The 27794-nt window shown below is 36.0% G+C and overlaps 1 protein-coding gene across 3 annotated transcripts; it reads right to left on the bottom strand.

Moving 5' to 3' along the window:
* Positions 1-26836, bottom strand: LOC129260855 (coiled-coil domain-containing protein 138-like). Of its 3 annotated transcripts, none has more exons than XM_064114404.1 (13): positions 26691-26836; positions 17371-17431; positions 16551-16778; positions 15778-16097; positions 14886-15035; positions 14334-14453; positions 13207-13410; positions 10583-10723; positions 9078-9197; positions 8376-8577; positions 7638-7814; positions 6922-7060; positions 1-1814 (listed from the first exon to the last, which is right to left on the bottom strand). In XM_064114404.1, the coding sequence occupies exons 1-13, from the start codon at positions 26718-26720 to the stop codon at positions 1655-1657; spliced, it is 2052 nt and encodes a 683-aa protein (XP_063970474.1). In that variant the 5' UTR covers positions 26721-26836; the 3' UTR covers positions 1-1654. The 3 variants fall into 3 exon arrangements, with proteins under 3 accessions (XP_063970474.1, XP_063970476.1, XP_063970475.1); XM_064114406.1 differs by having other exon boundaries at positions 26655-26832; XM_064114405.1 differs by having other exon boundaries at positions 15778-16064; positions 26691-26828.
* Between the last annotated feature and the right edge of the window lie 958 nt (positions 26837-27794).

Below are 27794 nucleotides of genomic sequence, written 5' to 3'. Positions count from 1 at the left end.
TGAGGGGATTCAAGAGGTGAAAGTGACACATCTTTATTTGTAATAGAACCAAAATATACTGAATACAAATGAACATATTATATCATCTTTTTTATGAGCATGGCTTTTTATTCATGCCAATATTTCACTTCAAATGACATACACATCTTTACATATATAAATATATTACTTTTATGTGCAAAATATACATAGAAAAATAGATCAATAAGAGATAACAATGTTTATTCCTTAGTAAAATTTTCCTGTATTAGAAATTCAATAGAATGTAACTTGCTACCTGGATATATCCTCATGAAAGCCCCCCCCCCCCCCCCCCCCGTTTCTTCCCCATCCCTACCCTCTCTCCCTTCCCCTGAAAAAAGCAATGCTTGTTTCTAAATGTCATTAGTGCATTACCAGCTCAGTTTGTTGCACTCATATTATATGAGTTCAGCCAACCCACCTTCCTGCAACTCAATGCTATACAAACAGGGCACATTCATCACAACTATCCTCTTGAGTATCAAATAGACCAAAGCAAGAATGACAAAATCTCATCAATCAACAATTGAGAATAAAAACAATAGACCATTAAAACCCCTTCTCTCTCTCTTTATATTGGTCATCAACTTCTGTTTAAACTTGTCACACTGTACCATACAGCATTGATTATTTGCAGAAGAAATTAGGTCAGGGCCCACCGGAGACTCCAATGATGTAGAGCAACACGCCCTTAAATACATTGAAAATCTTCAACTAGAGTGCAAGTACAGATACTTGAGACTAATTTGTGCATACTTTTCTTATTACAGCTGTCAAACCAACATGAATACTGTGAAAGTTTTGACCTAGTTTGTATTCCTTGGAAGCAGTGCAACGCCAGAGGCTCGTAAAATGATGTGTTATTGATTCTAGTCTAATTTCCTCAATGAAACTATTTGGAATGGTGAGATATCTTCCTAGAGAGAAAGACAGGCTGATAGCCTGAAGCTTGGTGAAATAGCACTTTGCTATTTTATTTGTATGTGTCATGGGTGTAGATTTCCTATCAAAGTATTAAGCCAGTAGTAACCTTGTTCATTTAAAATAGTAAAGGGAATGCAGTCCGGTATTAAAGAGCAATGAAGTATCTACTTTAAGGGAAGAAGTGCACATGCATAAACTGTAGCTGTTCATAAAGGCTCGCACAACTTTATAAACAGTTTCATAAAACACATCCCTAAAGAATTCTTGTCCGTTTATACCGGTACTAATTTCAGCATATAGTAGTCTTGATGCTCGGGCTGATGGTGGCTCTCAGAGAGGTTGAGGTTGAAGAGGATTAAAAAAATAGTGTCAGACCAGAGGATTCTGGATTATGAATGATACTGGTATATATGGTGTCCTTCATCTCCTTTCATCTTGTGGAAGAGCTGGGTTTTGGAGGTTAAGGATAAAGATGATGTTACAGAGTTTGAGACTTTATGTATAGGATTCTGGAATGTGGTACTGGTAATCTGGTATCCACAACTGCTGCGTAATCCTGATGCTTGCTGTGATGGTGGCTGGCATCCCCAAATTAGGACTATAATTTTAAGAAGGTTGATGTTGAAGCGGATAGAGAAGAGGATAAGACCAAATAATTCTTAGAAACTGGTATTCGTTCCGCTTTCTGATGTTGCTTTGATGGTGGCTTTCATCTTGTGCTAGAAGAGCTGGGTTTTAGAAGGTTGAGATTGAAGAGTATAGAACGGAGGTTGAGGGCTAGGAAAGCATTCTCCTGACATTCCCTTGATCTTGACATCTCTTGAATGATGACAGAGGTACCAGAGGAGTCAAAGAAATTCTTGTTGGTCCTGTGTGAGAAAAGTGAAGAGTGGGAGATGTAGGAGGAAACAAGAGGAAACATGTAAAAAGAGATTAACAGGCAGGTGAAAACAGTATGCAAAGGGACAGACAGAAGTGAGTGAAAAAAGTAAAAAAGACAGGAGAGAGTGAGAGAGAGAGAAAGACAAAGACAGAGAATATTGAAGAGAGACATGGAGAAAGAGGGCAGTGAGAGAGAGTGCATGGAGAAGGAGAAAGAAGGTGAGGAAGAGATATAATGAGAGAGAGAGAAGACAACAACAAAGAAAGGAGACAAAGAAACGTGAAGAGATTATTTTACACCATTTAACCAAAATCATTCTCTAGATAAACAGGTGGTCCTAATAATATATCTTTGTTACTTATCTAAATAATGGGAGTAGAATAATGTAGAACAATAAAAAGTAAGGAAATGCATCTAAGAAGCTGTGCAGTATATTCATCCATCAGGTTCATGTCAAGAAACTGTTGCTAAAAGTAGCATTGTTTTCCTTTCACCGCTCAGAACACGAAACTGCGAATACCTTTTAAACATATTCTACAGCTAGAATGAATGACCTTAGGAACATTTGTTCAGTGGAGTCATTTTTTGAGGGAGTGGCCAGTTTGTTCAGTTGAAGAGATTAAAAGTGAAATCTAATGTTGATGTGCATGTAGAGTGATTCACATGAAACCACAGCAGTTGTTAAAACTATAAACATTTCTAGGGTGTGTTCACACTCTACATGGGCGCTGTTGCATAAAAGAAAATGCTAGCATTGCCATCCAATGGTAAAAAAATTGAATCCTTGATTTTGATTGGCTATTAAGCATTGTTACCAGGGTTGTTACCATTGGATGACACAGTTAATGTCTCTTATGCAACAGGACCCAGGGCCAATAAATTTAAGGAATCTTATACAGCTATATTGCTAGTATAACAGGGTGATAACACCTATCCCATACTCTTCAATCTGGAGTGTTTCAAAAAGAGATTAATTTGACACTGGAATTTGGATTGGTAATAAAATGAAGGACAAATCTAAATACAATTTTAACGATTAAAACTATGGTAAGATTGACATCATTGTGGATCAGATACACTTCATGATAACAGCCTGCCTAACACATGTACACTTTCAGAGATAGCCATTATATGTCCATACTTATCGAGATCCAGGGAAAATAAAACATTTTAATCACAGCAAGAGTTATAAGGTTTCATACAAGAGCCGTGTGTGCATTAATGTGAATTCCATGCCATTGGCAGAAGGGGCTTCTAAGGAGTTTTGTTTATCACCATTTGATGTGAAAACAGCATGGCCTATATACTGTGGATTTTCTAGATAAAGCACACAATTATTTGAAAATGTAAAAACAGCAAACATTAAACCTGACTTTCTAAAAATACTACTACTGCATATATACTAACTACAGTGAATTCATATCTGAATGGGGGCACATGAAAGCATATGTATATGAATTTGAATATGGACATAGTACTACAATGAACTGAATGCCCCAAAGCGGACAGACTCATCATTATAAAGTTGAACAAATCCAAAAGTTTGAATGCAATATATGACAGACAATGGTTGTTAGCCAAAATATAGATAAGCCTTTTTAAAAAATAAACTCCACGTCCAATTAGGTCAAATACTCAAAATGCAACTTCTAATGCGAACAGGGCATTAAGTTAACACTTTCGTAACCACTGCCTTTGAAGTGATGTAAGCAAAAGGGTACATGATGAATCAAATTTAACTCATTGACAATTGCAATATACTGCAAAGTGTGAACATGGCATAGAGTAAATTTTCAAGAGCCAAAGTCTAAAATTCAAAATTATGTGAACAAGGCATAGAGTTATAACACATTTACACCAACTGCCCTTAATGTGATGGAAGCTGAATTGTCTACAAGGAATCAATTTAGATAAATGACAAATACAATATTAAACCCCCAAAAAGGCAGAACATGGCATAGATTAGAGAGTGAATTTTCAAGGGTCATATTCTCAGATTCCAAATTTATAATGTGAACAAGGCATAAGATTAAAGCACATTCATACCAACTGCATATGAATTGAAGTGATGCAAGCTCAAGGGTCTATGAGGAGTCAATTTAATTCAATGACTAAATGTAATGTGAACAAGGCACAGAGAGTGAAGTTCATGCCCTGGAGGGGTATGCACTAATCTTCAACAGGAGGGGTGTCTGATTTAATTTGTATTGAGCAGGAAAACAATCCATTCATGTCCCACACTATAAAAGATGTTGGACTTTCCAATTGCTACCAGAGAAATTTTTTCAATGAATAGATAGATATAAAAGGACAAGAATAGACTCTTTCCACCAACATTAGAAAGGGACATTTTGACCTTTCTGAAAGTATATAACTGCAATAAGCCCATAATGCAGAATTATAATTTCTTTTCAAGGTCAAGTTAGTGTCATTCATATTCATGTGTGGATGTAATGATATTTTACTAAAAAGTTTGTTTCAAGCAGTTACTTTAGGGCCCGCTGGGAGAACAGTTTTCGGAACTGAAGTGGCTACCCTGGGACCTGGGTAAATATGCCGCTATTATTATTATTATTATTATTATTATTAGGGTAATAAACTCTGATTTGATACTAGTAATACATGAACTTCATTCAGAAGTTATGCTAAATCCTTTATCTTTCTAAATTTTAAGAGTTTGGGTAACAGATTGAGTTCTTGCATGTGTTGTCAGATAGAACCAGTAAAAATCACTCTTTGAAATGGTTCACATATATAAGAAGCTCGTGTAAATGGCCCCAATGTGGGGATAACAACCTTCAGGTTTGATTAAAATGTTCATCTCATGTATGTCTCATTTAATCTTGAGAAGATATTTTAAGCAATTCGTGATTCACCAACAATAATCATGGAAGTCTTTGTGGTTTTCAAGCAAATAATCTCAGGATTTTATTTCTTCCTAGATTGTGTTTCTTTCTTTTCTCCCCCTTTTCTTTTTTTTTTACAAAAGTATTAATGAACAAGTTACAATGCATCTAGTTGATCATACTGAAACAAAAATTACTTTTAATTAATTTACGCCAAGAAATAAATGCTTGTCATTGGATTTTAGATGGCAGTTTTCAATAAATCAAAGATTTTTTGTTCTAGCTGAAGAAAAAAAAAACTAGCAGGTATACACTGAGTCATAAATCTAATATTTAAACAAATTCAACATTGGAGTAAAGTGAAAATAATGCAGAAAATATTTTTTGAAAGGGATAATAGAATAAGAAATACAATTGAATTATTGTCAATTGAATAAATAAACTAAATTTAGAATAATATGTGAATAAGAATAACTAACTTGAGAACTTTACTTTAGGATTTACATTATTATCATTAATATCATCATTATCATCATTATCACTAATATCAAAACTATCTTTATCATTATCATTATCATAATTATTACTATTATACTTAATGTTATCAATAAAATTAATATTATTATTGTTATTACTTTCAGCATTTTTCATAATCATTTATGTTGTTGAAATTATAATTAATAGTAGTATTAGTAGTAGCAGCCGCAGTAGAAGTAGTAGTAGTAGTAGCAGCAGCAGTAGTAGTAGTAGTAGTAGTAGTAGTAGTAATAGTCGCAGTAGTTGAAGCAGTAGTAGAAGAAGTAGCAGCAGCAGCAATAGTAGTAGTAGTAGTAGAAGTAGTATACATATAGTTATTATCACTATTTCTATTATTGTCATCCTCGTAATCATCCTCATTCACAACCGTAAATCACCATCACTTAGTACTTCCACCAGATAGAATGATTGTACAGTATCTACCACTAGGGGGAGCTCTTTCATTCAACAAATCAGAGCCATTCATACACTGAATTTGGCCTGCTCTCTTTTAGATCAGTCACAAGTCAACATGGCATACTTGTATAATTCTATGAAAATTAACCCTTCATACACTAGAGCAGTGCAGCACTATGGAAATCATGTACAATATGTGGTTTCAAATGGCAATGGTTAAACAGGGTTGGCCAAACGTTCTAATGATGGGCTCTTCATCAAACTAGAGGGCATGAATTCCAATGCATACATGTAGTATTCCTCTATATCTTGATTTGCAACACAACAGTATACAATCAGTAGTTTTTACTTGGAACAAAAAGAAATAGATTCAGAGATCAGAAAAGAAGAGGATTTAAAAAAAAATATACCCACACAAATAAGTCCTTTTAATTAATATACAATTTGCATAACTCTTATTTGTTGAAATGTGAAGCAATTAATTGAATTAAAAAAACATTGAATTGATAAAACATGTGAGACCAAGGATCTACTGGGTAAATAATAGGAGTCTATTAAACATGCAAGAGTGTATCATGTATACCATGTTATTAGTGTGTTGACTATGGACAGCTAAATGTGACATAAATTTCCATCCTACAATCGCTGATTCATCAACATTTTGGTACTCAATAGGGGCCGCAGAAGTGGGGGGGCTGGGGGGGCTTCAGCCCCCCACTTTTTTCCAAAACCGTGTACAAAAACGTAAAAATTACCATATGATTGTGAATTTTTGCATGGTCAGCCCCCCCCCCACTTTTGGCTCAGCCCCCCACTTTGCAAACCGTACCGCAGCCCCTGCTCAAACATTAAACAGTATTTCTGAATAACAATAATACTAAGTTGTAGTTCTCTTGACAGCTAAATCATGGGATAAGGAATCTAATAAACATTAAGAACATACTAGCAAAGCAAAGACTGAGTAAAAACATTTGGCCATTCATAATTATACAACAGATTTAATTTAGATGTAGTATCTCATTATGAATACCAGTCAATTTCATAATGCCCATAATAATCATCCATGATTGATCACATCACTTACTTTTTAAATGTATAAATTGGTTCTATGACATTTGGTCCAGCGACACTTGCTCCACTGTTAATTTCACGCACTAATGGAATGGCCAAATTCAACCTTGGATTTAACATTATACCCTATCCTAACCCTAACATAAGACCCTATTGTAACCCTAACCCTACATCTTAGACGGAATAAAGCCTGGAGCAATTGTCGCCGGAGCAAATGTTGTGTCACCGTATAAATCAACTCACTTGATTTTGGAGAGCTTCTGGAGGATAATGCTCAATTTTTCGACGACCTTGATATCCATTCCTGATGAACTCAAGAGGGCAGCACAAGACTTGAACCAGACATCATTACAACAGCTATACAAAAACTGCTGCATAAATACTAGAGTAGTAAAGACAATGTACAGGATGATTATTTGTCACAGCGAGATGCCTCCTCACAATAAATTTAGTTTATTTTCGAAGTAACCTTGCAGATCTTATTTGTGGTTAAGAAAATGAAATGGCTAACACAAGTATGTAGAAATAACATCTAGATTATCAAAATTACTGAAAATCATCTGTTGAAACAAATGAATAATTTAAGTTAAATTAATTAAAATCTAGTCAGTACAATTTGATTGTATTTTATTATGAATTTAATTTACAATGAATTCATTTGACTTTACTCAATCAGTTCACATCCAATCTAATTCATTCTAAAATCAATTCATTTCAAATCAGACCATCCCAGTTTAGTTCAATTTGATTAATTCACATGGCTTCATTTAAATTAAATCAAATTAATTTCTGCTAACTTTGATTAAATTCATTTTAATTCAGTTCAGTTTATTTCAGTTTGGTTTAATTCAATATAATCCAATCCTATCAATTTGACATTTCAAACCCTTAAATTGAATTAAAGCCCATGCAATCCACACAAATCACTTCTAGAAACAAATCAGTTAACTGTCACTCACTTGATTCCATAGACATCTGTAAGAAGATATCCACAGCACAACCTGTAATAGCTCTGTTACTTGCTCTAAGATGAGAGAGGATGAGGGGCGTGGCTTGGTAGCGGAGATACAACTCCTTAGCTCTATCATCCTTCAGATCACACCGGAGTACATCAAAGACATTGGCTAAGTAGTCCACTACAAATAGATGAGAAATAATATTAATTCACCACCCAGAACTTCATCTACCTTTAACTCATTTCATTCTTTTTCTAAATCATTCATTCACTTATCTGCTTATTTTATCAATCCATACATTGGCCCATCTGTCCATTCATTCATTTATACATTCATTATTTCTAGTTCTTTGAAAAAAATTACTTTCATATACTTTCAAAAGACTGCTACGGACAAAGCATCATTCATAAAGAGACAAATCAATAATATCAACACTCAAAATCTCAAGAAACTAAGAAATTCTAAGTAACTGAAATTTAGGAGAGATATGAAGAGGGTGTGATGAATACATTACAATTTACATTGATTGTAAAACAGAAACACAGAAGTTAGAAGATGATAGATGACGATAAATATATGGGAACATAAACATATGAAACATTTGTTAATTTAAGAAATGTGATCAAAGAATATGAAGTAGGAAAAAGAGCAGAGTAAGAACTGATAATAACATCAGACATTTTAAAAATAATAAACTCTAATTAATCATTCTCTAATAGACAATAGAGAAGAGAGATTTACCCTGAGTGATAGTCTTCATAATGATAAGAGAGGAGAGGAATCTAATATGAAGGTTGGTGCTTTTGAAGAATATTGCTGACTTGGGTTTCTCAGTCTGGGCAGGATCAGGGCTAGTCTTATCTCGATCAGACGCAAACCTAACCACCTGAGGGCGGTACAACTCATCACCAAGACGACGATATGTTGATGACAGACTGATTTGCTGCAATGATAAATAAAAGTGATATACTACTTGTTTTCTAATGAAGGTATATCACAGAATTAAAGCTTATAAACATAGTAGAAAAAAAGAAAATGAAACCTGCCACTTATCAAACTGCAAATGTTCAGGGTTATGCATATTCGGACTGATTATCGAAAGAGTATGATAAAACTGTAAGTTTGTAAGTCTATCAGTCGAATGGGCTTCGAATAACTTATTGTACTCAGGTTTACTACCATACCCTTTTAGAGAAGAAGGTGAATTTATGAAAACAGATAGTAGTCTAATAGAAAAATAACATGAAGCTAAAACACAGGACATTTTTCTCATCATGATATACTTAACATTATTTATCAAATATTCACAAGCCTCATTTCAAACATGGTTCGTTGTCAAGCTATTTGTGCCTAAAAAGTTAATTGTTAATACCTGATTCTTTGTTTTATATTTCTAAGGTAACATAAATTTGAACTACATCAATTAAAGAATCAATCCGATACCTGTTTATCTGATGACTGTAGGCATAAGAGTGACCAGTAGATGAATTGAAGACAAGGGAGATGTAATTTAGCAGCCTGTGATGGAAGCTGTCCAAGGACCTCAACCAATGATGGTAAAATCTGGTAGGATCAAATAGAATTTTAACGTGCAAACGCCTAACTTCGCAATGTGCAATTTTAAGTGCTGCTCCACTCACTTGTCACTGCCTGACTAAAATGGTTTTAGAAATTATTTGCAAACTTGAAAGGTGTCTTGTGGCATCTGATATTAATCCTTGGTCATTCCTGGGCCACATTTTAGCCGCCATTTTTCTTGGGCGATGGTTTGAGATGCCCCCATTGAGCAATCAATGTATCCCAAGCTGCCCGCGCAAGTTACTAATATTTGGTATGAAAAAATAGATATTATAACAAATGCTCGCAATCATTCCACTTTGAAAGTGGGAGTGATAATTATCAAAAGAAGAGGGGTTGCACCTTAACGTTCATCCAAATGCATGGAGAAGCTTTGAGAACACAGCCGAGTCAATGCACTTTTGTGTACCATCGGTGTGTGTGTGTGCACAGGCGCAATATGGCTGTGTAGTAAATGTACTGGATGTTTCGAACCGGTGACTTAAAATCTACCCATCACTACTAAGCTGATCCTGAAGTGCATAATTCATGACATTCTTACCGTACTTACATAACGAAGCAATTCCAAGAGAAAAGTAATTCATATATTTGAGAGGATTTGTGGACAATAATATAATAATGGCTTTTATATGCGCTATACACAAAAAGTATCACAGCACTTACAATTGTCAGAACTCAAATATAAATCTTAAGTTAAAAAAAGTATAGAATTATATACATTAAATTGCATCAACTATTGATGTTCTCAACTGTGCCAGATGAGGCCTGGTGGCCTCTAGCTTGCTGCTTCGTTCACCAACAATATAAGGGACATACTTTCATCTCATAGAAAGATTTGGGAACAATTTTTTTTTCTTTTGCAATAACGGAAGGTTGAAGACTGCCGATTAATGCCGATAACAAATTAACGAGTATGCAAGTTACAGATGAAACATAAATTATGCATGGCAATATGGTCATGAACTACCTTCCAGATTACTGCAGTTGAAATAACATTTATACAAAACAAGGAGCAAACCCACAACCTTAGATTCTTGAAGTGAGCCGTCTACCATTAATTCACTTGAAAACAGGACTGAATTTTCCCCATCTCCTGAGTATGGGTCTTGATTTAGAGCATACAGGGAAATAAATCTGCATCAAGACCAATTCCCTGTAAAGACCACTTTTCGTCTTTCTAAAGATTCTTTCTATGATTCTCATACTTATCTCACACATGGACAAAAAAGTAGGACCAAATCACAAAAGAAAATCCCCCCTCCCCCACAGGGCATGATTTCAACCGGCAGAGCTAAAACATATATAGCTAAATCATGTACAGAAACCAAACATATCATTGGATCTGGCTTCATGTATAAGTCAAAACTTACCCTTATGCATCTATCATGAGTAAGTGCTTGCGAAGGCATGGATTCTAAAGGTTTGGATGGATCATCAGAGTAATGCCTGAGATGGACTTCACTGACCCACTCGAGAAGTATTCCTAATGCGTCATATAGTCCAGATGATTGCTAAAGAAAAGAGTAACATATAATGGATCAAATAATATGGAGAGAAACAACTGAATACAAAAAATACAATACTATACAATAAAGTTTCCCCGCTACAGTTGACAACTTTCACCAGTGCTGGCTTGCTTCTATTGACCACACATATACTCTGTGTTCATAACACACATAGATTTTATCTCACATATTTTTAATTCTTCTTTAACTAAATTGGACTTTGTTTGTATATCACCATTGCTTTAATGCTGGCCACTTAAAAAAATAATCTAACAGCCTTTTGTTTCATAATGCACAGGACAAAGAGATAATTAATTTATAGAGCGTCATCACACATTTTAGTGAGAACACTGCAAAGATCAAGCATAACAACTTAATGAACACATTAAAAAAACATTCTTCTTATAAAGTAATCATTTGAATATGCTAGATCAACTATATTTCCTTGATAGAATAGTTGAAAGAATGCAAGATTATACAAATTAAAGCAGAACAATAAGCTTCAATAGACAAGGCAAATCTCTTTAAAATGTTCCTCTTAAGGGGCTTTCACACCGAAGGTTGCGTAGAGTTGCATTGGGAGTACACGAAAATTCGCTGCGTACTCATCGGCGTAGTCCCTGCGTAGGGGAGCATAGTGTCGCGTAGAGTTGCGTAACTTGTCTACGTAGCGTTGCGTATGGCATCTTTGCGGAAACAAAATACAGTAGGCCTATATCATTCCCTGCTTTATAAACTTCTCAAGCAACTCTTTGCTGCTCTTTGCTTTTTCTCCTGTCCCCAGGAGCCCAACAAGCTTTTAAGATTTTGAAGTAATTCATTCTCGAGGTTTTTTGTTCATAGGTTTATTCATTTTAATACTGTTGTTTATTTTATGTCGTTTACTCTGCCTTTTTATTATTGTTATAATCATTTTTTTTCTTTTTTTCAAATAATTTCAATTATGTGTATATATTTTCTTTTTTTTTAATCTGTTTTATTTCTAAACATTGGAGATTTATTTATGTATTGTGTATTATATGTTATGCCTTGACTTTTAATGAATACATAAAAAAAAACCTCTTTGCTGCTGTCCGGAACACTGTACTGCTGTGAAGTAGATAAAAATATAATGAGTTGTCTGTTAAGTCCATTCTAAAGTTTTCAGGGCAAGATATGACATAAAGGGCTAAATTAATTTCAAAATGCTGTGAGAGAGGGAAGCAACCAAGCAAAAAATAGCCTTTTAAAAAGATAAACCAAATTTTTGCAACTGGTTATGATATATGTTTAAAACATTATGACAAAATCCATCATAACAAACTGATTTATGTATTAAAAAGCTATTTTTGGCTCGCTCGCTTCTCTTGATCACTCACTTAATTTGAAATTATTTTGCCCTTTTGTTGTGTCTTGCCCCGAAAACTTTAGTCTCATTACGCCACTGACCTCCGCCCAAACTTAAAAAAAATAATAAAATAAAAGCTATCCAAAATAAGATCCCTCACAAGAGAACAAAGCAGCCCCCAACCATGAATACAGATTGACACCCATATGCTTGCCAGTATATATGCTAGAACGGTGGTTTACTTTGAATTATATAAAGATAATTATAAAAATTTTGATGACGTAGATGGTGTTCTTTAATATTAATGAACGAAAAGCAAATCAGAAATCAGATAGCCGACGTCAATTTTGATGTTTGCGGTGAGGTTGTCCGAAAACAGAACCACAGAGCTGAAACCGTGTTCTGATTTTGTTTTGATATATAAAAACACAAATTTAGAATGAGAAATCAGAAAAAGCCCACTAAGTATTTCTGATTTCAATTTTCTGTTTTGATCTAAAAAGTACCTTGATTGTTTTGCCTGTCTCTTTTTCTTCTGTTGTTTTGGAGTTTCGTCGCTAGCTGCATCAGGTGAATCTCCACCTTGGTCACTTGAAACAGAAAGGACAGATTTCTTGCCCCTCTTGGTCTTATTTTTTTTGGCATCTTGCATCAATATGGACAGAACAATTAAGCATTCAAATTAAGTGCAGTGCTGATTTGGTTATGGCAGAGCTTTTATCGTGACTGACTGCACAATCAGCAAAAACCTGATGAGAAACAGTAGGATCCTGCATGAGTACGCCAATAATTAGCAACTGTACGCCAGGTCTACGCAAGTCTACGTCGGTCTATACGCAACACTACGCCATTCAAAAAAAGGCGTTTTGAGAAACCGGGGCATTTTGGCGTAGTGTTGAATAGGAGTGGGGTACAGTTGTGTAGTGTTGCGTAGGCTTGCATATGTCCTGCGTTCTCTGGCTCTACGCCAACAGTACGCCGAAAAATTAAACATGTTTAATTTTCTGCGTTCCTCCCGCGTACCCACTTGCGTAGACTAGCGTATGCAAAACAAATGGCGGCGTAGTGTTGCGTAGTCTCTACGCAGCTCTACGTAACTCTACACAACATTCGGTGTGAAAGCCCCTTTAGTTATAACAAGAAAGAAGAACTAGAGGAATACCTTTGTGCTTCTAGACATAACACTTTTCTGTGCTGACCCATCAACCCGTCTCTTGACCGTCTCAACCTTTGCCTTGACCGCCATGCTCTCTTGGTCTCTCTGTCGACTGGTCAGTTCCTGTTTCCTCAGTAGGTTGGTCAAGCGGCTCTGAAGACTGATGGCTTGGGATTCAAGCTTTTTGTTCTGCTCCTCCACCTTGTCAAGCTACCACGTAAGAGATTTCAAATCAATTTACAGTTTTACTGGAGAGATATAGTTAATCTTTCTTAAGCTGGCATCAGTTCACACATAAGTTTTCTTTTTCAAATATACACGTATTCAGGTGGAATTTATTTTAATGACCACTAAGAAAGCATGAATGTTTGTAAGTAAGCAACTACAGGACCCATGGCTTAGGGTCCTCTCAAAGGAACCGGGTAATGATAAATGCCTTATAAAAGGGCACTAGTGCACTGGCTGGGTAACAAACAAGGTCTGTTTGCTCAACGGACTGACAGGGCCGAATAAGCTTCTGCAACTCCTCTACTGGGTATAATCACTTTCATATGGGTAATGACTGAATGTTAAAGATATATTAAAGGAAACTAGTGCAATAGTATCACTAGAACTGTGAACCAAAAACCCATGGTATCTTGAAAGTTCATTAACTTACTTATGACCATTATTTACTGAGGGACAGATATGACATCACAGACCTATGCTGCAGACAGCTGGTGAGTTGCCTTCCATTCATTCACAAATCACATGGATTTTGCATGACAAATCTCTACAACTTGATTGCAGACTCATTCAACTGCTAACATATCATAGATATTGTCCGATGGAAGATTTATGGTGTCAAGTTATGAGTCTGCCTTGCCATTCTTCTTTCACTCAAGCACGGACCAGTCGAATCATATATATATGTACTGTGTGTATAGGGGGGGGGGGTTAAACATCGTCTACTTTAAAATGCTATCCATCTACCCGATTTCTTAATCCATCATTGGCCAGCTTCAGGGTGTAGGGTGGGTGGGGGGTGTATAAATTATCATCATCTACTTACCTGGTTTCTTAATCCATCGTTGGCCAGCTTCAGGGTGTAGGGTGTATGTCATGGGGGGGGGGGGTAAACAACATCTACTTACCTGATTTCTTAATCCATCGTTGGCCTGCTTCAGTGTGTCAAATGATTCTTTCTGTCTTTTATTTTCTTTGGTTCTTTCTTTGATGGTATCCTCTAACTCTTTAACCTGTTTCCTGTGCTCCTGATACAAAAAAAAAACATATTATTTAATATTTCACATCCATCTACATCAAAAAGTCCATCATTATCATCACTAAAAACAGTTCACTTTTTAACCTTTACAGTGTTTATAAACAGTAAGCACATGGCATCTAAACCTAAAGGACATACTATTTTTTATTCCAAAAAAGAAATTAGTTTGTATAATCTTATTCTTCCAAAACATTTTTCATAATCTATCAGAGTAGTCAAGGTATAACGATAGAAGGAATATAAACACCTCTTCATGTTTATGTTATTTCTTTTTGCAAGCTTGAGGAATCGATGAATAGAAATTTCTAGTAAGTAATCAGAAGTAATCTTTTTGAAATCATTGCAAGCTTGACAAATTAATGAATAGAGATTTTTTGTAATTCATAAAAAATATTCTGAAATCACACACAAGAAAACATACCTCTTCCAATTTATGCCATCTGTTATTGAAATCTTTGTAAGCTTGACGGATAGATGAATGGTCAGTCTGAAGCGTTTCTTCTAGATTTTGAAGAGATCGTTCTCGTTTTTCCAATGCTTTCTCCCTCTCCTGTAGGGCAATGTTCTGTTTCTGTAAAAAAAAATTTAAAAAAAAATCAGCCACTATATGAATATCATAAGTAAATCCAGAGTGAAATTCCTTAAACACTTTTTTAACAGAAATTGACTCATACTAGGCTGAGTACTATCATATTCACAACAGAACCACTAACAATTTAAATTACATGTACATAGAAAACACTGCGAATATGAATATTTTTCAACCTGTTGCTTCCTTTTACAAATATTTTTGCGATTGGTGGTGGTTTGGATAGTAAATTTGTGTTCCATTTCACATACAAGCATACAATAGGTCATATAATTCACATTTTGGAGATGTTAACTCAGGCAATTGAATCAGGCATGATAAAACTTGGCACAAGAATAATATTTGGAAATTGGGGGCACAAATTTGAGTTCACACACATTTGCTCTTCAACTTATCAAGAAAACCCTACACAGCTTACACTGTATTTACAAAAGAACTATGGTATCAACCTACAGTAAACATTTGCAGACTGTCCATCATTCCATCTTTTAAAAGATGACATCTTTTAAAAGATTACATCTTTTTAAAAATGAAAACTTGAACAGCCATGACAAAGCAAAAAGACCTCAGATTTCATTCAAGTCTCAAGTATTCTCAATGTTTAATACATGATCTAATGATCAATGAGAACACCAAAGACTTTAATTTTTATCAGTCCTTTGTTGCTATTTCAATTGTTCTTGGCTTTATAAACAATACCAGATAATTGTATCCAAAGACAAACCTGAAGTTTAGAGCTAATGGTAACCAGTTCTGCATAAACAGCCTCAACCCGTCCAGATGACTTTCCTGGGCTCAAGCGAGCATCATCGTCCCTGCGTCCTGCTTTATGATACTTCTGTGTGCTGGGTGGACTTGTTCTATAATCCTGGTAGTCATCATCTTCTACCTCCGCTTCCTCCTCATAGTCCTCATCCTCATGGTCATATAGATCATGTTTTCTTCTTCCTGCAAGACCCAAGCCATTAGAAGTTCTCTTATCATATGAAGCTCCAATCTGAAGGGTTACATCTGGATCAGAAAGAGTTGCAAGTTCCTCTGACACTGTCAGAAATCAACAGAATTTGTTTGATATAGCCAATTGAAACATTTATTTGACTAATGCAGAGAACTGTTTTGATTCAAGCAAATGTCTTTCACTGTAATGAAATTGTACATGAGATTATACAGAGCATGTGGACATACTGATGAAACAATGTTAATTAAAATGGATTTAACCTGCCAAGAACTGATTGGAGAAATCACTGAATTTTGGGGGGTATTTATGTATGATATGAACTTCCAGAAAAATAAATGTACAACCAGTAAAAAAAAAAGTGTATCTTAAAAGATGAGACATGTTTGACTGAACACCATCAATTACCATTTTGTAGTATACTTAACTCAAGAAAACTATAGATATCTGCGAACATGCATACAGTGAAAATAAGATTAATGGAAATTGTTCTCTGTCATGGTAATCATAATATATCAAACATTTAATGCACTAAAACTAACATGTATGCCTGTCCTGGTACATCCTCTGCTTCATCGACCTCAAAAATCTTTCATCTTTGTCACTCTGTGGTGATACATCTCCAAGTCTTCTACTACTTGCTTTGATGATCTTACACATGTCTCTTAAAGCTCTGTCATAATGTTTTCTCTCCTCACTTGTCAGCTGGTGACTCATTGGAGATGTATTCATGTCTGCTGCCCTCTCTGGAGATTGTTGAGAAGTCATTTCTGTAAATCATGAAATTGTCAATGACAGAGTAAACAATGTTTGCCCTACAATTTTGCAACAGATTGTGAGTGGAAATGTTGAAGCATTTTGATTGTGAAATTTTGTGTTTAATGTGTCATTAAAATCATTTTCCCCAAAATTCAGTCATTCAATGAATCAACCATACCATACTCAAGGAAACTGATACTCATGCAGAAATTATGGAATGATGAATTCAAATCTACATTCGCCATATTGTCACACAACTTTAAATGTCTACATATATTACATGTACATAAACTTCATTGATTTTCTTGTCTTATTGATGTGGAACAGGGAATTGGGGGTAAACTCGAATCAATGTACAGACTACAGAGTACTTAATGAATTTCATACCCACTTTTAGAGCATTATAAATCATAAGAGCCCATAATAACTGAACTGTTCTCTATGCGTTCATGTTGTTGCATCAAACACATATTCTACAATTTCTATGACATATCTACTCCAGTCAATGGAATGGCATTAAGTATTATTATTCAGTATAGCTTGAATCATATCACTGATAATAGAGGGTTTGCGAAACAGGCATAGCTCAAAAGCACGTCTTACCATATCCTTGTTGAGTTCCAATATCTGGTATAGAAGACAGGTCATCAGAAAATAATCTCCCCTGAAAATGATATAAAATCAGTGAACACTCATGAATCAATTCATATAACAATGCAGCTGGCAAAGTAGCCAGATTCAAAGCTCAAACTGGTTCTTGATCTGTCCCATTTATACTTTGCAATAAATTATTTGTACTTTATTTTACAAAGGTAATACACAAAGCATTCTATATACATGTAGATAGGCCTACATACCTGTCCCAATTAATGACAAATGTATATTGTAGCCTAACTTGTAAAAAGGAAAAGTTAGACCTCTAATATGTCGCGTTCGTTCTCCGGTATCGATCGGCCATTTTGCTTTCAATTTTGAAAGAAGGAAAACGAACGAGACAGAACTTTTCCTTTTTTTGAGGGTCCAGTTTGTGCCCCGATGTCAGGATTCTGTGTCACGATAGACCTTCATCCACATAATCGAGGTAAGTGAATAATTTATTTTTCCCCCTTTTATTTGGGGTGCTATTGCGACCCCATTCTACCCCATTTTGGAGAGTATCCTCTGCCTAATATTACACGGACGAGTCCTGGGCTCCGACCCGCTTCGCAGGCCAGATCTCCCTGGGTTAGACTCTACTTCTTTGCCTACATCTACTTCATCCGCATCCCGACGACGGGCCGGCCATCTAACTAGCCTAGTCTGCTGGGCAAACCCTTCACTCGAGTTAATGTGCAGCCTACTCATGCCTTGTGTACTGAAGGCTCTCTCGAATGTAGTGTAATGGAAACCGACAGTCCCCGGGGGGCCAGTCAAATATATTGCTGTACATACGCGTGACCAAAAAGACGCGTTCAAAGGGGTGTTTTTTCAGTTTTGGACGCGGTCCGTGCGTGGACTCGTTAAGGGTATCAAAAACAATGATTTTCAAGAAAAAGGGTGTTTTTGAAAGACTGGTCTGAAATGGTCAAACGTATTTAGGGTATATTTTTTTCCCCAAAGTTTTTTTTTTCTTAAAGACTAGCCAAATGTGTTAGGGGGTATGTTTTTTCCCCAAAAGTCAAGATTTTTCCCCTGAGGGTTTATTTTGGCGACAACTTGTTTAGGGGCCAAAATGTGTAAATAAAGCCCGCAAAAAACTTGTTTAGGGGGTTTTGCACAAGAGAAAAACTTGTTTAGGGGGTGTTTGGAAATTACTTGGTCACACGTGTGTACAGCAATAGCCAATATATTTGACTGCCCCCCCCCCCCCCCCCCCCCCGGGCTGACACGGTGACACTACCACTAGACTAGATCTAGTGTAAAAAAATCAAGCATTTTTCCAAAAGGCAAAGAGAAATAAGCCAAACATTGCCACCCTTATTTAGCCACACATGGAGATGTAACAGAGAACAAGGTTATATCATAACCTTGTTCATTGAACATGTTGAATGAGTGATCATCATGATGTAGATAAGATAGATCATCATCATACAGATTACAGTGTATGCCACATGCATGCAGTGCTAACGTTAGAATTTAAAATTATACCCCTTTCATAAACCCAATTATGCAGATAATATCCGCATAATTTGGTCGTAAATTTGGAGCGGGACCAGAGTTATCCGCATTATTTTGATGCTGCAATTATCCGCATAATAATAATAATAGCTGGAGTTATAAAGCGCTTTTTGCCTGAGGATACAAAGCGCTGCTATTATTACCCCGGCTTTAGCTCGAGCTACCATCACCGGCGCTCAGTGCATGCAAGGAATTACTCCTGCCGGGTACCCATTCACCTCACCTGGGTCGAGTGCAGCACAGTGTGGATAAATTTCTTGCTGAAAGAAAACACGCCATGGCTGGGATTCGAACCCACGACCCTCTGTTTCAAAGGCGAGAGTCAGAACCACTAGACCACGACGCACCCACTAATAACGGCATCGGGACCAGATTTTGACTTTATGAATGCATTTCCAAAGTAATGCGGATAATGGTGCAGTCACAAAGACACAAGGTCACCCTTTTCCAACAACCCCATCGGAGGGGGTGTGTGCAGTTGCCATGATAATTATCCGCCTTTTTCAGGTCAGGCGCTCGTAAAAAATAGTGCAGATTATTTTCGGAGTTTGTGAATGCAATTTTTATTGAATTATCCGCATTACTCTTAGGCGGATAATTGGAGGATGGGTTTATGATCTGAAAGGGGTATTAGAAAACCAGCGCGCAGTGAGTCGAGTACCCCGGTATGTACCTCAGGCGATGTTCGTGCAGGCTCCACTCCACTTCACTACGCTCCACCTACCCGAACTTCGGGACAGTGAACTAGATCGGATATTCCGAGTCATAAAAGGTGGGATGGCAATCATGGTCATCGTAAAAATTTAAAAAATATATATAACGAGGGATATGAATTACTTAATATCTTACTCTACACCCGTATTTCACTCCATGTCCATCCTCCGGTTATCCTCAAAATTGGTGACTTTTGGCCAGTATCTTTTCCTCACACCTATTAATTATTCACGGCCGATTTCAAAACATCGCATGCGATCGGTCGCTGATCGATCGCGATCGCATGCGATGTTTTGAAATCGGCCGTGAATAATACATCAGTAGAGGCGCACGGCCAATATGGGAGACTCTCTCCAATAGGGGAGACAATCTCCCACATTGGAGACTTGGGGCCCGTTTCTCAACACCGTCATAAATCTAACTTCTTGACTAAATCGGAGATAGTGAGCTATTTGTCTCCTAACCGTTTCACGAAGCCCTCTTTACCAAGATCGGGTACAACACCTCACTATAAATATTTATGACACCTCCGAACCTGACATAACTTCTTTCTTAATGACGTAGTGGCATCACGTGGGTAGACTATGACATGCAAAAGTGCCTAGAAATTTTAAAATTATAATCTTACCTATAAATCAATCATAAAGGTTGAAATTACATCACAAGAAAGTAGGATAATGCATTCAATGATAATTGTAATACGAAGAAACTATAAAACTGTTGGTAAAATGCCACAAAACCATTCATTTTGAAATAGTAAAATGATTTAATCGATAAAGATTGTACCACGTCAGGCCATCCATAACTGAACTCGTATTTGTTGTTTTCAGACCCCTATTAACAGTTGGATAAATTCTATCTCTAATTTATGCATATAATTTGTCAAATTTTGTATGTTTCGGTATCAATTATTAAAAATGTTTCGCTAAAATATGATTTTGATGACTTTCGGAGTCATAAAAGACCGTATAATTATCATCATTTTACAAAGAAAACCGCTATGGTTTACTTTCGTAAACTATTAAAATTTGATATCCCGGGGGTACCCATCTCAACGTCCACAAGTGATTTTTTAGTCATGAAATGAATTATTCAGAATTTAATTTTATCTGCAATTCGAATGCTCCAGTCTTCATGGTCTAAGTATGTATGATGTTAACCCAGGGAGTTCCCGCCCGCTGCGCGGGCGGGAGCCCAGGAGCTTACCGTGTATTTGACCATAGTCACTGGACTAGGGTGATTTATGGTCTAAATATTTCTCCAAATGAATTGTGAAAACAGAAAGTATACAATTACCACGATTATATGGATGAAGCTCTAACGAGTGGCAGTTTCCTGACATCTGGGCACAGACTGGAACCTCAAAAAAACGAAAAGTTCTCTCCTTCTACCCCCATCTCGATCGGCCATTTTTGTTAAAAATCATAACAAAATGGCCGATCGAGACTGGGGTAGAGGAGAGAACTTTTCGCAGGAAACTGCCACTCGTTAGACCTTCATCCATATAATCGTGGTAATTGTATACTTTCTGTTTTCACAATTCATTTGGAGAAATATTTAGACCATAAATCACCCTAGTCCGGTGACTATGGTCAAATACACTGTAAGCTCCTGGGCTCCCGCCCGCTGCGCGGGCGGGAGCTCCCTGGGTTAGTATGATGCATAATTCAACTGTGCTATCATTTTGAAAAGATTTATTTCCCAATTCAAAAATTATGCTATTTTGTGACTAAGGCTACGTCTCGTCTGCTCTTTTTACCGATAGTATCGATATCAGTTTATTCTAGTTAGGAAGCCTTTCGAGAAACAGGTTTAGTAAGATTGGAACTCCGTGGTTGGTGGATAAAATTAAAGATATGACTAACTTGTCCATGTGTTGAGAAACGGGCCCCAGCTTTGCAAAAGGACAAAAGAAACAACACCAACAAAAGCACAATTTTTTCCACCCAAAATTTTGTCTCACTGAGGTCAGAAACCCATTTGTTTTGTGTGTGATTGACATCAAAAGTTCTTATCAAAACAAAAGTAGACGGTGAAAAGGGGTAATTTTTCATGAGGAATCTGCTTATCACATTTTTAATTTGCCGCTAAGGACAAGGTAATCCTATTGCAGCAAATGTAAACGAAGGAAATTGGTCTCCAAAACTGGAGACTGTCTCTAAAATTGGATACCCAAATTCTTTACAAAAGTCTCTGATATTGGAGATAATCTCCCACATTGGAGACAGTCTCCAATATTGGGCATAATCGTGAAATAGTCCCCAAATCCAACAAGTGGAATGCCTCTGGCCGTCTCACCTGCATCACGCGATTCAATATAGCAGCAGTGCTGATTTTGAAAACTACTATAACTCGCACAAGATGTTCAGTGATACTTGGTTACTCTTATTTCCATGTTTTATGAACTAGACCAATACACTTATAGAGATATGATGGCAATTCAACAAATACCCCCAACGTGGCCAAAGTTCTTTGACCTTACATGACCTTTGACCTTGATCATGTGACCTGAAACTCGCACAGGATGTTCAGTGATACTTGATTACTATTATGTCCAAGTTTTATGAACTAGACCAACACACTTTCAAATTTATGGCTGTAATTCAACAAATACCCCAATTTGGCCAAAGTTCATTGACCCTAAATGACCTTTGACCTTGATCATGTGACCTGAAACTTGCACAGGATGTTCAGTAATACTTGATTACTATTATGTCCAAGTTTCATGAATCAGATCCATAAACTTTCAAAGTTATGATGGTAATTCAACAGATACCCCCAATTCGGCCAAAGTTCATTGACCCTAAATGACCTTTGACCTTGGTCATGTGATGTGAAACTCATGCAGGATGTTCAGTGATACTTGATTAACCTTATGTATAAGTTTCATGAACTAGGTCCATATATTTTCTAAGTTATGATGACATTTCAAAAACTTAACCTTAGGTTAAGATTTTGATGTTGATTCCCCCAACATGGTCTAAGTTCATTGACCCTAAATGACCTTTGACCTTGGTCATGTGACATGAAACTCAGGCAGGATGTTCAGTAATACTTGATTAACCTTATGGCCAAGTTTCATGAACTAGGTCCATATACTTTCTAAGTTATGCTGTCATTTCAAAAACTTAACCTCAGGTTAAGATTTGGTGTTGACGCCGCCGTCGCCGCCGCCGCCGCCGTCGCCGTCGCCGTCGGAAAAGCGGCGCCTATAGTCTCACTCTGCTATGCAGGTGAGACAAAAATGGGGATTATCAGAATCACACCTACCAGAACGCATGAAAATCACCTCCTTTCTCCAGAACACAGTCCCCAACTCTCGCACAGCTCTTTAGCTTGCGAAATGATAACACACACAAATGAAACACACTTACACTTGGGTTCTCTCCCTATTATATACTCGTGATACAGTCCCCACTCTATGGGAAATCAAGTTTGATTTTCACGGCGGTGGGGACAGTTTCAACAGTAGGCCTATAGTATACTCGTGATGCAGTCCCCGCGCTATGGGATACACAGTTCACTTTGCACGCAGTGGGGACAGTTCCAACAGTATAGCTATACTCGTGATACAGTCCCCAATCTACGGGGAATCAAGTTCACTTTGCACGCAGTGGGGATAGCTCCAACAGTATATTATACTCGTGATACCGTCCCCTCACAACATAAAATCGTGCTCGTTCGACAAGGGGATGGGGACAGTTTTCCCAGTGCAACATGACAAGGAAGACTCATTCAAAACCTTCGGGAATTTTTATTGTTATTGTCATCATCATATTATATTATCATTATTATCATTTTATCATTATTATTATTTTATCATAATTATTATTATTGTTATTTAATCATTATTATCATTATTGTTATTATCATTATTATTGTTATTTAATCATAATTATTGTTATTATTGTTATTATTTATTTTATTATTGCTATCATCATCATGCATCATTATTATTCTTTATCATTGTTGTTATTATTATTGTTATTATCCTTTATTATATTATTATCATTGTTGTTTTTATTATTATTATTATTATTTTTATTATCAATATTTTGTTATCACTATTAATATAATTATTTTTATAAATATCATCATATAGGCCTATCATTATTATTCTTTATTATTGTTGTTGTTATTATGGTTATTATTCTTTATTATATTATTATTATTATCATCATTAATCATTATTCTTTATCATTGTTGTTGTTATTAATATTGTTATTATCATTGTTATTTTTATTATATTATTATTACTATCATCATAATAAATTTTATTCTTTATTGTTGTTGTTATTATTATCATCATAATAGTGATACTGATAATAGTATAATAAATTATTATATTATTATTATCATTATTATTCTTTATCATTGGAAATGTGCCCCTTCCATCCAGTCCGTTCCTTGTATTTCATTTAATTCCTTCAAATGAAATCACTGTAGACTCATTCATAACTTTTGGGTATTATCGTAATTATTATCATCATTATTGTCATTATTTTTTATTGTATTTATTTATTATTTACCTAATATTGTTATTCTTATTTTTTGTTAACATTATTTATCTTTTATTTATTATTTTATAATAATTATTATTATTGTTATTATTCTCTATTATTAACATTATATTAACCTTTATCATAATTATTATCAACATCATTATTGTTATTAATCTTTATTATCATCATCCCCATCATTATACTATTGTTGTTATCATTACTTTACTTTTCATTTCCGTCACATATTTGTATTGATTACTTTGTTTTGGGGTGACTCTTTCAATAATAACAACAATAATGAAAATGATGCCAATGATGATAATTATAATAATTAATACCCAAACGTTATTATGAGTCGATCTACAGTGATTTCATTTGAAGGAATTAAATGAAATACAAGGAACAGAATGGATGGAAGGGGCACATTTTCAATGATAAAGAATAATAATAATAATGATAATATAATAATTTATAATACTATCATTATTATAATAATAATAATAACACCAACAATAATAAAAAATAATGATATATGATGATGATAGTAATAATATTAATAATGATAATAATAATATTGACAATATAATAATAATAGCAATAATAATGATTAAATAACAACAATAATAATGATAACAATAATGATAATTATGATTAAATAACAATAATAATATAATGATAAAATGATAATAATGATAATATAATATGATAATGACAATGATAATAATAATTCCCGAAGGTTTTGAATGAGTCTTCCTTGTCACGTTACACTGGGAAACTGTCCCCATCCCCTTGGCCTTGTCGAACGAGCACGATTTTATGTTGTGAGGGGACGGTATCATGAGTATAATATACTGTTGGAGCTATCCCCACTGCGTGCAAAGTGAACTTGATTTCCCGTAGAGTGGGGACTGTATCACGAGTATATATAGGGAGAGAATCCAAGTGTAAGTGTGTTATCATTTCGCAAGTTCTCGAGCGCGAGCTGTGCGAGAGTTGGGGACTGTGTTCTGGAGAAAGGAAGTGATTTTCTTGCGTTCTGGTAGGTGTGATTCTAATATTAATAATCCCCATTTTTGGATTTGGGGACTATATCACGATTATGCCCAATATTGGCCGTGCGCCTCTAGTCTACTGTACATGTGAGGAAAAAGATACTGGCCAAAAATCACCAATTTTGAGGATAACCGGAGGATGGACACGGAGTGAAATACGGGTGTAGAGTAAGAATATTTATTTAAGTCATTCATATCCCTCGTTATATTTTTTTTCTTTAACTTTTACGATAACCATGATTGCCATCCCACCTTATGACTCGGAATATCCGATCTAGTTGAAGTAGTTCACTGTCCCGATGTTCGGGTAGGTGGAGCGTAGTGTAGCGCCTAGCCGCTGCGGTAGTGAAGTGGAGTGGAGCCTGCGCGAACATCGCCTGAGGCTGAGCCTGAGGTACCGTACCGTACCCGGTAAAAGGCGGTATTCGTTAATGACATGTCTGTGCAAGTTTTATATATGATGATGATAGTAATAATATTAATAATGATAATAATAATATTGACAATATAATAATAATAGCAATAATAATGATTAAATAACAACAATAATAATGATAACAATAATGATAATTATGATTAAATAACAATAATAATATAATGATAAAATGATAATAATGATAATATAATATGATAATGACAATGATAATAATAATTCCCGAAGGTTTTGAATGAGTCTTCCTTGTCACGTTACACTGGGAAACTGTCCCCATCCCCTTGGCCTTGTCGAACGAGCACGATTTTATGTTGTGAGGGGACGGTATCATGAGTATAATATACTGTTGGAGCTATCCCCACTGCGTGCAAAGTGAACTTGATTTCCCGTAGAGTGGGGACTGTATCACGAGTATATATAGGGAGAGAATCCAAGTGTAAGTGTGTTATCATTTCGCAAGTTCTCGAGCGCGAGCTGTGCGAGAGTTGGGGACTGTGTTCTGGAGAAAGGAAGTGATTTTCTTGCGTTCTGGTAGGTGTGATTCTAATATTAATAATCCCCATTTTTGGATTTGGGGACTATATCACGATTATGCCCAATATTGGCCGTGCGCCTCTAGTCTACTGTACATGTGAGGAAAAAGATACTGGCCAAAAATCACAAATTTTGAGGATAACCGGAGGATGGACACGGAGTGAAATACGGGTGTAGAGTAAGAATATTTATTTAAGTCATTCATATCCCTCGTTATATTTTTTTTCTTTAACTTTTACGATAACCATGATTGCCATCCCACCTTATGACTCGGAATATCCGATCTAGTTGAAGTAGTTCACTGTCCCGATGTTCGGGTAGGTGGAGCGTAGTGTAGCGCCTAGCCGCTGCGGTAGTGAAGTGGAGTGGAGCCTGCGCGAACATCGCCTGAGGCTGAGCCTGAGGTACCGTACCGTACGTATTCGTTAATGACATGTCTGTGCATGTGTGTGCATTCGAATTGGCGTGTATTCAGTAAATCTAAGCTAACTTAACCTAAGAAATTTCAATTGAGTCGGCACTGGTATTTACAGTTCTATGTTGATAAGATTTCCGAGACATCTCACAAGGCACAGGTTCTGGTAAATTTGAATTTGCGACCGGTGATTTGGGGTTAGTGGTAAACACGACGACATTCACAGCTGATCAACATTTGATTTTGGTGCCAATAGATAGTCTTAATCTATGAAATATTATTTATTCAGATAAAGAAAATAAAATAAAAACTAGTACCGGTAGTTTAATAATGACCCAGTACCAATAGAATTCAATGAAATTATTTCAAAGATCATTAAAAGTCGATTGTGAAATAACATTTACTAAATATTCTGTACAGGATTTACAAATTAAATTACAAATTATCATAATAAAAAAAAATTACAGGGTCTTTAGCCGATTGCAATTCATCTTTAAAGTTAGCATCCCAAACTACGCACTGCTAGAATGACGATCGTTTTGATGATCTCAGAAATATTTAAATTTCAAATTTTCATTTTAAAAACGGCAGGAGCCGCGAAACAGGGGGTGGCTGGGGGGCTTCAGCTCCTCCTGTTTTTTTTTTCCAAACCCGGGTACAAAAATGTAAAAATTACCATCCCATAGTGAGTTTTTGCATGGTCATGCACTTTTGGCTCAGCCGCCCTCCACTTGGCTCAGCCGCCCTCCACTTTTGGCTCAGCCGCCCTCCACCTTTGGCTCAGCCGCCCTCCACTTTCAAAACTGTTCTGCAGCCCCTGAAGAGTGAATCTTTTTTTTATCATTTAATGAAAATTATATTTCAAGAAGTTTTAAGTTAGCATGCATTTGCAAACTAAATATTAATAAAAGAAATCCACACATGTTATATGAAAGAGACAGATAAAAATATCGAAACTTTATAAAGTGGGAATGGGGGAAGGCCAGATTTTTTTTTTTTTTTTTGGGGGGGGGAGCGGGGGTCCAAAAATAATAAAGACCCCGGACATAATCCTGGGGACTTAAATTAGGCACGTTCTCATTTATGCAGAGTTTTCGAAGTGTGCCCCTCTTCCCCTTTTAAACTCACTATGGACCTTTTTTGCTTGTAATTATATAAATGTGATTTTAGCTTAGTATAATTTACATATATAAAAATCGTGCAAAGTGTTTTAGGGCTCC

This window comes from Lytechinus pictus, unplaced genomic scaffold (genome assembly GCF_037042905.1).
Source record: "Lytechinus pictus isolate F3 Inbred unplaced genomic scaffold, Lp3.0 scaffold_19, whole genome shotgun sequence".
Taxonomy (NCBI): domain Eukaryota; kingdom Metazoa; phylum Echinodermata; class Echinoidea; order Temnopleuroida; family Toxopneustidae; genus Lytechinus; species Lytechinus pictus.
The sequence above is the reverse complement of the archived record's forward strand: the minus strand, read 5'-3'. Positions and strand labels throughout refer to the sequence as shown.